The 15,271-nt window shown below is 44.5% G+C and overlaps 1 protein-coding gene and 1 pseudogene across 2 annotated transcripts in view; one reads left to right on the top strand and one right to left on the bottom strand.

Moving 5' to 3' along the window:
* The window catches only part of PHGDH (phosphoglycerate dehydrogenase), a 155,159-nt gene extending 150,341 nt beyond the window's left edge, over positions 1 to 4,818 (top strand). Inside the window, exons 11-12 of the mRNA XM_085871981.1 lie at positions 4,018 to 4,276; positions 4,397 to 4,818. Of these exons, the coding sequence (XP_085728107.1) occupies positions 4,018 to 4,276; positions 4,397 to 4,551 (414 nt within the window). The 3' untranslated portion in view covers positions 4,552 to 4,818. The remainder of the gene's footprint in view (positions 1 to 4,017; positions 4,277 to 4,396) is intronic.
* The window catches only part of LOC147029491 (uncharacterized), a 210,977-nt pseudogene that overhangs the window by 53,382 nt on the left and 142,324 nt on the right, over positions 1 to 15,271 (bottom strand). Inside the window, exon 7 of the transcript XR_015055688.1 lies at positions 7,563 to 11,915. The product of XR_015055688.1 is annotated as an uncharacterized LOC147029491 (transcript). The remainder of the gene's footprint in view (positions 1 to 7,562; positions 11,916 to 15,271) is intronic.

The following is a 15,271-nucleotide window of genomic DNA, read 5'->3' as shown; positions in this document are numbered from 1 at the left end:
ATCACTCATAACATCCTCAATAATACCACAACTAAACAAGCTTACACTGTTAAAATGACTTATAACATCCTCAATAATACCACAACAAAGCAACCTTACACTGTTAAAATCACTAATAACATCCTTAATAATACCACAACAAAGCAACCTTACACTGTCAAAATCACGAATAACATCCTTCATAATACCACAACAAATCAACCTTACACTGTTAAAATCAAGAATAACATCTTAAATAATACCACAACAAAACAACCTTAAACTGTTAAAATCACTTGTGACATCCTCAATAATACCACAACAAAGCAATCCCTTACACTGTTAAAATCACTCAAAACATCCTTAATAATACCACAACAAATCAACCTTACACTGTTAAAATCACGAATAACAACTTCAATAATACCACTACAAAACCTTACACTGTTAAAATCACTAATACCATCTATATATTAATACTGAAGGACCAATTTTGTACTCCTCCTTGCGGTCGCGTCACGTTTTTCTCGGTACTGTGACCTGGACTGAAAGAAACTTCGTACCAGTAAGAGTGCATCGTACATAGTGGCAATCGTCAAACTTCAACTCTGAAGCAGAAGAAACACTTTTCGTTTTACATTCGTGTTCATGGCGACATGTGACGTCACCGCTGAGAAGCAGAAGGACGTCATGACATCATCGGTCGCTCGCTGACGTCATCACGTCTGTCGTTGACAGATGGCCACCGCTGAGAGGTGCAATTCCACTCCTCGAAAATAGCGTCTGCAATGTAAAACCCTCTTCTGCACATGCTGACTTCCTCAGTGTGTGAATTTGACACAAAAAATGTTACAAGAAACATTCCATCTCTATATTAATACTGAAGGACCAATTTTGTGCTCCTCCTTACGGTCGCATCACGTTTTTCTCGGTACTGTGACCTGAGAAGTTTGGACACGGTGTACGTCAAAGGAAACACGTGCACAAATCAGGGGACTTCTTCACAAGGAGTAGTGTACACCAAAAATGTCGTGTACAAGGGCATTTTGGAGGCCTCATTAGGTAAGGCCATGGAGTACATCGACTGGGATCCGGCTCTTGCAAGAGACGCCACTGGTTGTCATATTGGGCTCATGGAACGGAATCCGTCTGTGACGGGGTTTCGGCTCGTCCTTTGTTATACCACAACAAAGCAACCTTACACTGTTAAATTCACTTATAACATCCTCAATTATACCACAACAAAGCAACCTTACACTTTTAAAATCACTAATAACATCCTTAATAATACAACAAAGCAACCTTACACTATTAAAATCACTAATAACATCCTTAATAATACCACAACAAAGCAACTTTACACTGTTAAAATCACTTCTAACATCCTTAATAATACCACAACAAAGCAACCTCACACTGTTAAAATCACTCATAACATCCTCAATAATACCACAACAAAACAACCTTACACTGTTAAAATCACTAATACCATCTATATATTAATACTGAAGGACCACTTTTGTGCTCCTCCTCGCGGTTGCGTCACGTTTTTCTCGGTACTGTGACCTGGACTGAAAGAAACTTCGTACCTGTAAAAGTGCATCGCACATAGTGGCAATCGTCAACCTTCAACTCTGAAGCAGAATAAACACTTTTCGTTCATGGAACGGAATCAGTCTGTGATGGGGTTTCGGCTTGTACATTGTAATTGTCAAGCAAAATACTGAAGCAAACAGGTTCATGTCAGTGGAGTAACATTTTTTTAGGCCATTTTATTTAAAACTAGTAAGTACCACCCGTCGCTTCGCTGATGGGAATACTAAGAGGGGGGAGAGAGAGAGAGAAAGAGAGAGAGAGGGGTGGGGGATAGTGAGGAGGAGGAAAGGAAGAGGAGGGAGGGACAGTGAGGAGCGGTGGGGAAAGGGAATGCAGCACGATATAAAGGAAAGGGAAAGAAAGCATGCCCAAATGGTAACATTTTCTTTTTAATCACCATGTTCTCTATAAAACTGGGCAGGAGAATTTAAAACCCACGCTATCTAACTGGCAAAGGCCTGCATGCATGTATGCTCATACATGGAGTGACCCTTACACCCCTCCAGTCGGCTCACTCCGAATCTGATTCACACATGCTACACTCTGTGGAAGCTGTTTTAAATTCAAAACTAAACTGTCAGTCTTAAATGGTCCCCTTAACAGAGGAGGTGGAGGGAGGGCTGGGAGAGTAAGAGATGGGAAGGACAGAGGAGGGAGGGGAGGGAGAGAGGATGGAGGGGAGAGCGAGAGAGGAGGGAGAGTTTAGGGGGGGTGGAGAGAGGAGGTGGGGGGAACATCACTATACACTCTGGGGGAGGGGGTTGGGAGGAGGTAAGCATGAGGGGAGGAGTTCTTGACTTGCATTTGGCAGTGGGACTTGTGGAGGAGAGGGTGGGGGGTAGTACAGGATTGAACAAAATGGGATACGTTAAACCAGCGCTGAGACTGCTGGGAGGTGTCCATGGGGGTGGGGAGGGGAAGGGTTTGGGAGGAGGATCGTGTGATGGGAGGGAAGGGGAGGCAGTAAGGGGGTGGGGAAGGCAGCACTTTTGGGTTAGGAGGCAGCGTGAGGAGGGGAAAGCAGCGTGAGGGGAGGGAATGGGAAGGCAGCATAAGGGGAATGAAGGCAACATAAAGGCAAGGGAAGCAAACATATCAGGGTATTACCAGGGCGATAAAATGCGCCCAAACAGCGATGTTTTCTTTTTATCCACTGTGTTCTATATAAAACCGGGTGGAAAATCTCTTCCTCCTTTGTCTTCTTCGTCACATATAATAATGTGAGTCTCATTCAATCCTGTTTCTCATATCGATTACATTCAGAAAAGGCTGATTATACACTGCCTTTTAAAGCATCACAGAGCAGGTTGCTCTACCTGCAACACAGGTGAGAAAAGGATACGAAAAAGCAGCTGATATTTCAATAGTTTATTCGCACTTAAAATAATTTTTAATTTAAATAATTTTTAAAGGGTTAAAGTTAATTTTTATTCCGTTTTTTTCTATCGCAATTATGTAAAGATTGGTATTTCCATCAGCAAAGAGATGGGTCTTACTTCTGGTGGTTTTGAAACCAACAACCAAGCAGCTTGCCAAGTGGCTTAAGCACTCAAGCAAGCACTCCAATAGAACACCCTGGCTTGGTGATCAGTCATATAAACCCATGCACCTGGAAATACCGAAGCAATGTCCGAATTGGACAAATGAACACTTTTTTTTAGCAGCCGGAACTGCTGCTAAGTTCAGTTCTGGAGATAAAATTTTGTAAATCCACTTGATTTAAGAGATTCTCGAGGTTATGGCATGTGCAGAAATGAAATAAAGCCACAAACGCTGGTATTTATAAGCATTGCAATGTATCCATCGATTCGTAGGTATAATGATCAGGCATTCCATGATATAAGTGAGGAAAGTGAAAAAAAATTTTTTTAGCGTTGATAAACTGTTGCGGCCTGTTCCAACTCAAGGCACTGCTGAACAAAATGGTGAATCAAGATCCGAGCGAGGTAAGCAGGATGCCAGACACCAGCGAGGTGTCTGAGGATGCGCCTGATAAAGGATATTATTAAGGCCTTAATTATCTTCAAAAGGAGTGTTTTAAATTAACCCAAACACCCAATTTTCACTCATGCGCTTCCTTGGAGTTCCCTTCGTATGCATGCAATGTTTCTGGCTGCTAGGTTTCATGGCTTTGGACTTATGGAGGAGATGTGCACACTGACATTAGTATAGATTATAACGTTTTTGACTATCTTTTATCTTTGCTTATTTGGGTTCCTTCTCATGACTTCAATGCAGTATTTTGTCTTTCACCTGCTTTAATTGCAGGGCTTGAATAAGTTAAACACATTTCACATGGACTGGCCTTTTTCATTTGTTTCAATCATTTTCACTTTTCATTTTAAGTCATTGAACAATTTCCATGGCTAATGAACTTCCTATTTCCACCTTGTTGCCATTTCGACATTCTTCCTAACGCTCTATATTTCTGTTATGCCCCAGTTATCATCGACTCATGAAATTTCTGTTCCTGAGAGATTTCCGGCATGTGGAGGTTGTTCAGTGATCATAAACACACATGCTGAAACAATTAATAAAGATCATTTGGAGCTTTTGGGCTCTGTGCTGGGAGATTGCCCTGTCCTCCTGGCTATTGGAAAAGCCTCGTTCATGAATGCTCCTTTGGCTGGAATCCCGATTGGTGGTCATATGTTGATTTTGAGTACCAAACCAGGTGTTCATGTTCTGTCTACTGTGCTTGGTAAGAATACTTGTGAGCTTTTGGAAAACTTTATTTCCATTTTGCGCTTGGACAATTTACACTCCAGAAAAAGTGCCATCAATTTGGCCAAATGCTTACTTTTGTTTTTGTTACATTTAGGGACAGTGGAGGAAGCTGGTTCTCAGTTGATGTTCTTCACTTCCTCCTCAAAGGATGATGGGAATCAGTGGAGCATTGTGCGAATCTCTAACCCATTGAAAGATCTTTCCGTCCTCAAGACATTTGTTTTGTCCATTGTGCAGTTCTGTGTTTGAAGCTGCCTTTACATCCCTTTCTCGTGTTGATAAGTGAGGTTGCTGTTCTGCTTCACCTCTGATAATAACACAAGTATTGTCTTTGAGATTTGTTCAATTGCTTTACGTTACTCTTGATTAACGTCCATTCAAAAGAGGAGTTGTCTTTGTCTGAATTAGCCAATATCTTTAAACAACAGAATGAATGTTTCATTGAAATTCAATCAACTTAAATTATCTTTGTTAAGTGGATGATGGAAAAATAAAATGCATGGTATCCCAAAGGGATTAAGTTGTCATTATATATTCATGACAAACAAATATTTAACAAGTTTGGTGGAATTGTGGTTGGGAGCATTTGCTTCAAGTTTGGGAAGTTGATGGTTGGATTCTGTCCCTGGTTAAGTCATACTAAAGACTTTATAAATGGTGCATACTGCTTTCTTGTTTGACACAGAGTTTGGAGTATTGAGCATAGATAAACCCTGCAGGTTGACATCTCATCCATCCATCCATTGGGACCATACTCTGTGCAAAGCGTTGGTGCTGCCGAAGCAGTCTCCTTGGCTATTGGGTGCAATCCTGGATGAGTCGCCACTCTAACATAGGACACCAGCAAGCTGGTACTCATTTTGCGGACCTCGGAAGGATGACAGACAGTCAACTCCACCTGGTATTAATTCAACAGCCAAGTGGGATTTGAACTCAGGATCCTAGGATCCCAAGCCCACCACCCTTACCATTAAACCAACACCAAGCATGACATCTCATTGGGAGGGGGAAAAAAATGATGTCGCCAATACCCAGAGTGCTCTTTAATATGTCCATTAACTGAACTCCAACAAGAAAAGAAAAAGTAGGTTCATTTGGAATACCACATCTACCACTCCATTCAATAAACCTTAAGTTCAGATGATGTCTTGACTGAAAAGCAAACAAAAATACAATTATCTGATAAATTGCATCATCACAAGGTATAAAAAGAATTTTTTTTTTTTAAATCAGTCGATTACATTTTCTTGGGTAAGTCGATTGAACATCAAATTACCTATTAGGGGGTTGCAAATATTCTTGTACAAACAAGGACAAATGTGTCCAAGAGCAGCGTCCTAAAGGTTTTGTCGGCTAAAAAACAAAAACAAAAAAAAACAACTTCCGATATTTCGTCACGTGCCTTGATTAAGCCAATAGCGAGACCCGTCATAGTGTATTTACGTATTTACGAATTTACAATACATTAAATGGAATAATCTTTAAATAGTAACGTGAACTTTTCGAAACTTTAAAGCAAATGTCCGAATATATTTAAAAGTTCATGATAGACGCTCTCAAAAGGCACCCTCAATGCGACGATGTGTACAGGTGCTTAGTATTTAAGGAGATCCGGATCGTGTTATTAAAGAGCAGAGTCCTAATATAAAGGTTTTGTCTTCACAAGAAGAAGAACAACAATGCCGAGCATTCTTAGAGCAGCGGTCGCTACGCGAGACGCTGCTAAAAAACATCAAATACAGTATACAGAGAGAAAGAGGGGGTTACAATACAAGTACTGTATACAAAAAAGATAGGGGGTTTACAAATATGCTTTTACCATTATTGATTTGTCGAGATACATGTCGATTGTTCCTCTGAAAAATGTGAATAAAATGGGTGCCAATCTCATACATGCTTACTCTATCCAATATGTCGTGCAATAAGCCTTTAAAAACAACAATTGCTCTTCCATGAGCCTCACTTTTGGAAAGAGAGAAAAAAAGGCTTTCAACAAGATATTGAAGAAAAGCAAAAGGAAACCATATTATAAACTGATGAAGGAATGGAGTTCTTTTATAGAATATTCATGAACTTTCTTCATGAAAATAACATTAAATTGTACAGTTTTTATCATGATGGGAAAGGCTGATTGTAACTGAGTAGGTGCAACGCACTCTGAAGGAGCAGATAGCTGAATCATCAAAAATACCTATCTATTATTCAAGGTAGTATGGATCAGTATAATGAAGTCCACCTGCAGGGTATCATCTCCGACAAGTTCATAGATGTCTCATCTCAAATGAGCAATTTTTAGGAGTGTGTATTGGGGGCGTTCCATGTCAAGTGTACACATTTTTCAGTGAAATTTTGACACCGTCTCAGATTTCACTCTTTTTTTGTGCAAGTGTTTGTATCCACGGTAAAACTATGTCAATTTTCAGACCTGGGGGCCCATTTTAGCCCCCCCCCCACCAAATTTGGGTGCCCCCGGTTGACCCACAATCTTCCAGTGGCCATATGACAGGTTGTAGTGGTCCGATTTGGATGATCTTGGTATCAAAATGCTCGTAAAAGCAAGATCTTTCGAATCGTGTAAAGTAAAATCACTCCGAAACAGTAATTCAAAAAGTTATAGTTTGGGGCGCCCTTTGACCTTGGGCCCCTGCCCCCCAGCCAAACCGATGATCCCGATTTTTTAGTGTGAGAATACCCCTTCATATACTCCAACACCTCAGCATAAATTAAAATGGGATCTCAATGGGTTCAAGTGTGATGATGGTTTTATTGTTCGGGGTCCACATATAGTCCATTTGCCGTTATTATGTGTTCCATTATCAACCTTGTTGATGTGGAAAGTGTATGGTTTTATGATTGTTTTGGACTAACATGGGTCCATTAATAAAATTCAGGTTGGTTGCCGGGGTGGCTACCTTGGGGAACTCATGTAATTTGCATAAATTCACGATGGCCGCTACAGGTCAGACGATGGGGCTAAGTTTTTAATCGGTCAACATATAATCCTGTGTAATACCTCATTTCCATATGATTTTGACATGAGGAATTCAATTTTGGGGTTATTTTTTACGTTCAGGAATAAATAGAGGTTCACATGAAATGTCCATGACTATTTTCTGCTGAAAATTATGCAACACCAATGCAAAAGTGAAGTCATGAATGGTTCACAACAGTATGTTGATAATCAGAAAGCATACACATTGTCATGTCATCATATTGGACATCTTAGGAACAGAGGACATAGAACCTAGTAGACAACTTACGTATTGTTCATTCCCATTCATTGTACTCGTCCCCTTCCGTATCCTCGTCTCTTTCCAGTTCTGCTTCGACACTCCTTTCTTCCACTTCACTTTCACTGTCCTCCACAGTCTTGTATGGGTTGAAGCACTTGTCACTGCAACCACAAGTGCAGTATAGCGTGCAGGAGATCGTTGCATGGTGACAACTGCAACTTGCAGTACTGCAGGCCTTCCCCTCTGCTTTGCATCCACACCGCACAACATCCATGAGGTCCAAAGGGGCTGGTGGAGTAGCAGAAGTTGCTGGCACTGGGATTCCATCTCTGATGTCCCATCCATATTTTGTAATGTCAAGTTCAGGTGGGGCCTGCTGATCAGCTGATTTTGCAAGTATTGTCTGTAGATGTGCACGCAAAATATGTAGGAAGAGATTGATCTCAGTTGGAGGTAATGCCATGAGCTTGAGGGGCTTGCTAGACTTCCTTGTGTACATATAGTACCTCATCTCACTCATCGTGGTACCTTCTGGCTGACCATACAGGGCATAGAAGAATGTCCGCCCTGCTTACATGAGCTGTTCATGACTTGCGTTCAGCTCACCAAGTGCGGAGTACAAACCAGGGAAGTTGCCAGCTCTCAGTGTCTTCAGGGCTGACACTTTGCCCTTGCCATATGGGTATGACGTGGTATCTGAGCCAGTGATGTAGTGCATTCCCAAAAGCTGCAGACACTTGGGGCCAAGCTGGTCACAGGTGGTGTTGATATCCCAAATTGCTCCATCCCACCTTTCCATCTGCACTGTGGCCTGGATGTTGCGCTAGTAAACCCAGTAAACCATCAATACAAAAACATCAGTGTCATCAGAGAGGATACGTATCACTCTTGCATTACATTCAGCAGCCATGAGCAGGTGTGAGATCATTGTAATGTCTGCTTCATCATGGTTGAACGCACCATGGCTACGGCTCTCCACAGTAACTCCTTCACCAAAGTTATAGGTTCTCAAAACCTTGGACAGCTGCAACTTGTTCTGCTTGTTTTTCAGGATGGCTTCTCGACTAGGCAGGGGTGTGTTTATTGTGAGGTCAATAGGTCATAGTTGATGTAACCAATGCCAGCACGCCTCACTCGTTCATGGTCCTTTGCAGAAACATCATAATATTTGTCAAAGACCAAGATCTTCTGACCAGCAATGGTAGACAGCCTTGTCTTGATGGACTCAACTAAGACTGACACAGTTCCCCTGAAAGGCCAGACAATATGATAGAGAAGTTGGCTCGCGTCAACAATGGTAACATCTGGTTGCAGAGGCTGTTGTGCCTGAATACAGAGTTTGTGTGCCAGTGGTGCTTTGTTGCCTTTCCTTAAGCACCCATATTCATCAATCAGTGAGGGAGGTACTGCGCAGAGCTCAAACTGGAAATAGGTCCTAGCTCCATTTGTCTTTGCTGTCCAATAGTCAGCAGCCTGAGGAAGATGGTTTCTAGATCAAAGATCGTCTTGTACCCAATTTTCACTCCTTTCTGCAAGTGCTCCATTGTCTTGATGGGGCAAGAGATGGTTGCATGGAATCCACCTGGAAGGGATGCATGGAACTCTGCAACCATTTTCTGACCTATAACCACGGAAACCTCAACATTCACTTCAGCTTCTCGGGGAGCAATTCGACCATTGGCAATGTTGTACAGATGTGGTGAGTGATTCTCAAGAGGATGAGACACATTCGACAATTCAAGTAAAATCCGGCGCCTATCATCTGCATGAAGTTCTCTCCTCTTCTTCCCCTCCTCCTTGTGACGTGGTCCGATTCTTGTGTCCTTTTCTCTCACTTGGTCTTCATTGTCCTTGTTTGAGGAGTCAGGGTAGATGTGCTCCATTGTATCTGAGATGTAGGCAGTGACAGGAAAGGAATCGATCCACTCTGCTACCATCTCTGGAGAAAGAGTCATACCCTTGAGGCCACCCTTGCCAATTCTAATAGCAGTTTGTTCACCGAACTGATCAGAGCTCACACCATTCCAAATGCCTTCCTGGTGACGACACACAAAAGCACCTGATATGAGCTCTGACTTGGCATCTGGTGGCAGCAGATAGCGCATCTCCAGAAGGTGATGGGTGATGTAACGGGCATAGTGATGGTGACCAGCAACAAAGAAGTCGGGAAGCATGCGTTCAAGTGTTAGCTGTTGCAGCAGGAAGTCTGCCTCCCTCTCACTACGCATAAGTTGATGACCAAGCAGAGTAGGCTTGATGAAGTTATCAACCCAGTGCTTCCCAGTTGGGTGCTGTCTGCATGTCCCAAGGTAGCTGCACAACTCCTGGAATGTCTTGGGGCCGGTGGTGAGGAAGGAAATGAGAAGGGCAGTCGAAACCATCTGGAAGGCTCTCATTGATCGAACCCAGGACTTGCCACTCATGATTCCTGCCTGGCCCCCGAATGCTGAACTGATGAGAGTCTCAACACCAGACCCACGCATGAGTTTGCCAATGTAACCACAGAAAGACTGCACAGTGTGCATTATCCCAGGCCTCAGAATCACATTTTTAAAGCGATCAACGTCATGCCACTTGATTTGGCAAGCCACCATGTGGAGCTGGAGATCCACAGAGATGTGGACATGTCATTCCCATATCAGTCAATGACTTCTGAAGATACTCCAGTGAAGTCACTACAGTGTCTGGATGAGAAGCTTTGGCATCAATTTGGGGTCCGAACATGTAGGTACTTGCTGGCTTTTTTTCTGCATGACTGGTGAATGCTTCTTGGTTGTTGAACCCACCCCATTCCATGGCGTTCACCTGTGTGCTGACTGTGTTTAGCCACTTCATGTCCTTTTCCTGTGCAGCAGCTAAACTAGCTTGCCGGGCACACACTTCTTGGTAGGAGAATCCAGAGGTTGCATCCACAGCCGGGGGGTTCACTTTGGATGGCCCAGTGTAGTGCTGCAGAGGAAGGCTCCCTGATGAGCTGCTGCTTGTCCTAGACTGGGCAGCTTTCTTAGACAGTCGTGGGATAATAAGGTCACTCTTCCCTGGGTGAGCATGCCCATACTCAAGAATGCCTGCAGGATAGGGTTGCTGAAATTCATGAGAGGACATGAGTAGTGCGCCGACCATTAGGCGTGAACACTTGCAGATCAAGATTATCAAACCAGGCAAAAATCACGCCAACAGTTCTACTCAAACCCATGAATTGGTGGAGAAGCTGAGCATTGTCACCGAGAAAATGAGCAGTGGATTTCCTGAATCTCAGGACCTCATCATATGACGTGAACCCATGTTCATGAAGGAGCTTTAGAAGATCAGAACTGCCATGGTGGTGCAGTAGTTTGACAGCCAGTCCTAATGTTGTCTGATTTCTGGTACCTGTAACATGACTTTGAATTGACTGGCTCAGGCTTAGAGATTTCTTGGTCATTTCACCACCAGACACCAGTCTGAAATCAACCTCAGTAAAGTTGGGCTTGTTGCCTTGATTGTGTTGGCTTGTGTAAATTCTGAGAGGTCATAATTGGCACTGTTGTACTTGACTGAGTATGCCTCCTTCTTGATCTGCCTTACCACAGAATCAATACTCCTCTCAGCTGCATCATCCACTTTAACCATTTTCAGATGGTTAGCAATGGACTCACGGAAACCAACAATGGCAGCCCATCCATCTACCCGAACTAACATAACGTCCTTACTCATGCAGTCTGTTAGTTTGCTGAACATATCACGTCGAGTGAGTTTGCCACCAAGATCACAGGAAAGGGAATGCAGTTCAACGCTATTCCACATCTTTGACCTGTCACAATTCATGCGCTCTATGACGTTCTTTGGGGCACTTTCTTCTGCAACACCAGTTGGCAAATCAGCATATTTAGGGACTGTCATGAAACTGTTATGACAGCATACATGGTATTTGCACTCAGCCACAGGGAGATCAACCAAATATCCAATATGTAACTTGACCGTTCTGACAACTTTGACGAACACGATCCCATCTTTCTGGATGTTTGTCATCAACAGGTAAACATTCTTTGCCACAAAAAAAATGCAGTCACGTTTGTAAACAAACGCACCACTGCATGTTGCCTGTGTGCGAGATCTTGTTGTCACTGTAACACAATCATCTGCAGCTTTTCTTTTCTGTGATTTACAAAGTCTCTCAATTTTGTGTTTTGATGTGCAAGTGCAGTAGCATCCTTTGTGACATTCTATGCGAACAGCATCACCACCACCATCAACAATGTCCTGTATTTTTGCACGTAGCTCTTAAATCTCCACGGGCTTTGGCACAGGAGATCAATGTCTTGATCCCTTGATCAGCAAATTTCTTCAATTCCCCTCCACCATGACACACGGGAAGAATGCACCTTGAATCAGCCATATCTGTAAAAACAAAACATTAGTTTTGTAACTAAACATGAATTAGTAACTCGCATAAATGTCGTATGTGAGCTTCCATTTGACAGAATAGTGACCTTGTTGTCATTCAAAATGTATCTCACACGGCAAACAATTGCCAGGAACTTGAACATTGACCTCAAATTTACTTCTTTTCACAAAAATAAGGTTAAATATCGATTCCTCGTGCCAAAATTATATGGAAAAGATGTCTCGTGTAATTTTAAGTTCATTACCTAAAAAGTTATATTTTCAGCCGGGTCGATGACGGCCATCTTGTATTTGCGCAAAAATAACAGATTTCCCCATGGTTGCCATCCGGGCAACCAAGCTTAATTTTGTCTTTGCATGCCTGTGAACAAGACACCACCATAAAACCATACACTTTTGAGGACAACAAGATTACTTCTCTGGCAAATGGACTATATCACTAATTCTTGATTCGACATTGGGCGACGTTTGCCCTCATTGTTCCAATGATGTCACCTGCTGGCAGGCGACTTTATGTCTGAAATTGACAATCATCATCTCAGGACTATTATATATATATATATATATATATATATATATATATATATATATATATATATATATATATATATATATATATATATATATATATATATATATATATATATATATATATATATATATATACACATATTGTTGTGGTTGACGAAATTCACAAACCACCATTCAGGTCCCTTAGGTGAGATATCTCGGTAAGTATATGTGTAGTTAGGCCCAAACCCGTTGTCTAGAGGGAATAAATGTCATTCATGCGGGCTGCGACTCTTCAGGATAGCCGTTTTTCTTTTACTATCTTTATTTTGGACCAGCCGCCATTATTACCACCACCAACCAGGTCTCAACAGCCATCACACAACAACCACCAACCACAACGCCGCTTCACAACAACAACCACCAACCACAATGCCGCTTCACAACAACAACCACCAAGCACAACGCCGCTTCACAACAACAACCACCAAGCACAACGCCGCTTCACAACAACAACCACCAAGCACAACGCCGCTTCACAACAACAACCACCAACCACAACGCTGCTTCACCACAACAACCACCAACCACAACGCCGCTTCACCACAACCGCCACGACCTTTACCGTCACAACTCGCCACCATCGCATCCACACCATCTCGCGCCACTCGTGGGCGCCGATGCTGGACTCGTGCGGGGCGCGCACCGAGCAGCGTGTTCAGAGACATCACAGACTTTCCGAAGAAAAACGGATCAAAAACGACCCACGCCCACTTTTGTTCCGTCCAATCGGTGAGCGAGGGGCGATTTGGCCCCGCCTCCAGGGCGTTGGAGGGCGGTCGCTATATGCAAATACATGGATAAAAAAGCATTCACGCCCACTTTTCCTCGGGCCAATGGGGAGCCAGTTCGAGAGGTGAAGGGTCGGAGGCAGAGGGTCAAGGGTGAAAGAGCGAAGCCACGGGGCTTATATAAACGGCTGCGTTCGTCAGTAAAATTGAGTGTGCGGAGTTCAAGAGAGTCGTCGGTGGAGCTGGAAAGAAGTGGGAGAAGTCAAGAGTGAAGAGTTGGGACGAGCCAAGAGAGGAGACGGAGAGGGCAAGTAGACGGAGCTGTGGAGAGGTGACGGCGGCGAAGGCGGACGAGGGGGTGCTCGCGTCGGTGCCGGGAGCTGCAGAGGGGCAGGCCAGCAACGCGACCGAGGTCGAGGAGGAGACGCTCGCCGCGGGACCCGAGACAAGGTGATATCCTCCTTCCCCCGAGCATCAGCAACCCCCTCCTGTTTCCCCCCGCGCTGAGATAGTGCGACAAAGGGGGCCCCCTTCCCACCCCCTACCAGACACTGTCCGCGAGGCCCGCGGAGTTGAGGCGCCACCGCCGCTCTGCGTCTCATCATCAGACGGTAGGCCCGACCCGGTCTCGGCCCCAGGCCCGCCTCATCCTGGAGGGTGGTTCTCTTTTCTTTTGCTTTGGGAATATGTGTTGTCGGCGCCGTCTGTGAAGTAAAATTGTATAAGTGTTGCCGTGTGCCCGGTAGTCGGTTAGATCTGCATTGTTGCATTTGCTTTTTGTGTAATATTGCATTGTCTTCTTCTTTTACATGTGCTTTTGGTGGAATTGTATATGTGTGCTTTCCGTTCATCGCGGAATAAATGTGCTTATTGTTGAACTGTTTTCCCGCTTCGCTTCGTCTTTTCCTCTATTGAATCTCCATCTTGCTTCACGTAAAGGGTTGGTCGTGGGCTAAAATGCCCGATAATTAATCGAACCGTCGAGGCCGACGAATAACACCGCTCGGTTATCCCGATAGTACGGAACGGGTCGCTTAAAGTGGCCCGTGTCCGAAGTCGACGTGCAGCGAGGTGCGATCGCCCGGTCTACCCTCCGTGTGGGTACTTAGGTAGGTCGAATTTGGCGAGCAACCCTATCCCACGCGGGGGCCGATTGGCACGATCGCGGTGAGACCGAAAGGTCCACCCGTGACTAGTTCCCGGCGTTAGTCCGAGAGGGTCACGACTGGATTGTCCGTCCGGTGGGCGACGTGCCGCGATTCAAGTTACGTGGCCGTCCGCACGCCGGCGGGCGCGAATCCGCAACACTGGTGTCAGGAGTGGGATATAAACCCATCGCCCTCCTCACGGCACTGGTAACGGAGAACGGGAAAATGGGCTCTCCTGTCTCCAGCTAAATTCACGGGAATCGGTCCAGGGGTGAGAGGAGCGACCCCCGATTCCCTCCAAATTACGAGCGAGTTAAATTAACCCTTTATGAGAAGCAAGATGGCGTCTCAAGGCGAGCGGGAGCCGGGGGTATTAGAAATGGATGTAGAATGTGTAGAATCCATGGCTCAGGATGAAATCCCTGCGCAGGAAATGTTGGTTGTACAGGAAAACGAACTCGCCCAACTGAACCCAGAGCCCGAAATGGGTGCGGCAGCGGCCGCGGTGTATGACACCTCCCCTCCCCCTCTCCACCAAAACCTCCCGACCCTTGCCGAAACGGCTCACCCAAGCGCACCCGACATGGCCCAGCTATGCGCCATGCTGGCGGCAATGACAAATGAAATGAAAAACGAAATGAAAGGCATGAACGAAAAGATAAATGCGAACATGAACGAAAAGATGGATGCGAATACACAAAAATTGGATGCGAATACACAACAAATGAACGGAATGGAAACAAACATGAAGGAAGAAACGAAAAAGCTGCGGGGTGAGACGCAGAACATGGGCCGATGCCTGCAGGCGGGCATGAAGGCCGTGACCAGGGAGATAAAAATGGCGACTCCACGTGTAGGAACGAACGAGCTGGGAGGGGGTGCAACGGCTGACAGGCCCACG

Source organism: Eptatretus burgeri, chromosome 3, assembly GCF_056783735.1.
Source record: "Eptatretus burgeri isolate ZD-2024b chromosome 3, Ebu_testis_v1, whole genome shotgun sequence".
In the NCBI taxonomy this organism is placed as follows: Eukaryota; Metazoa; Chordata; class Myxini; order Myxiniformes; family Myxinidae; genus Eptatretus; species Eptatretus burgeri.
The sequence above is the reverse complement of the archived record's forward strand: the minus strand, read 5'-3'. Positions and strand labels throughout refer to the sequence as shown.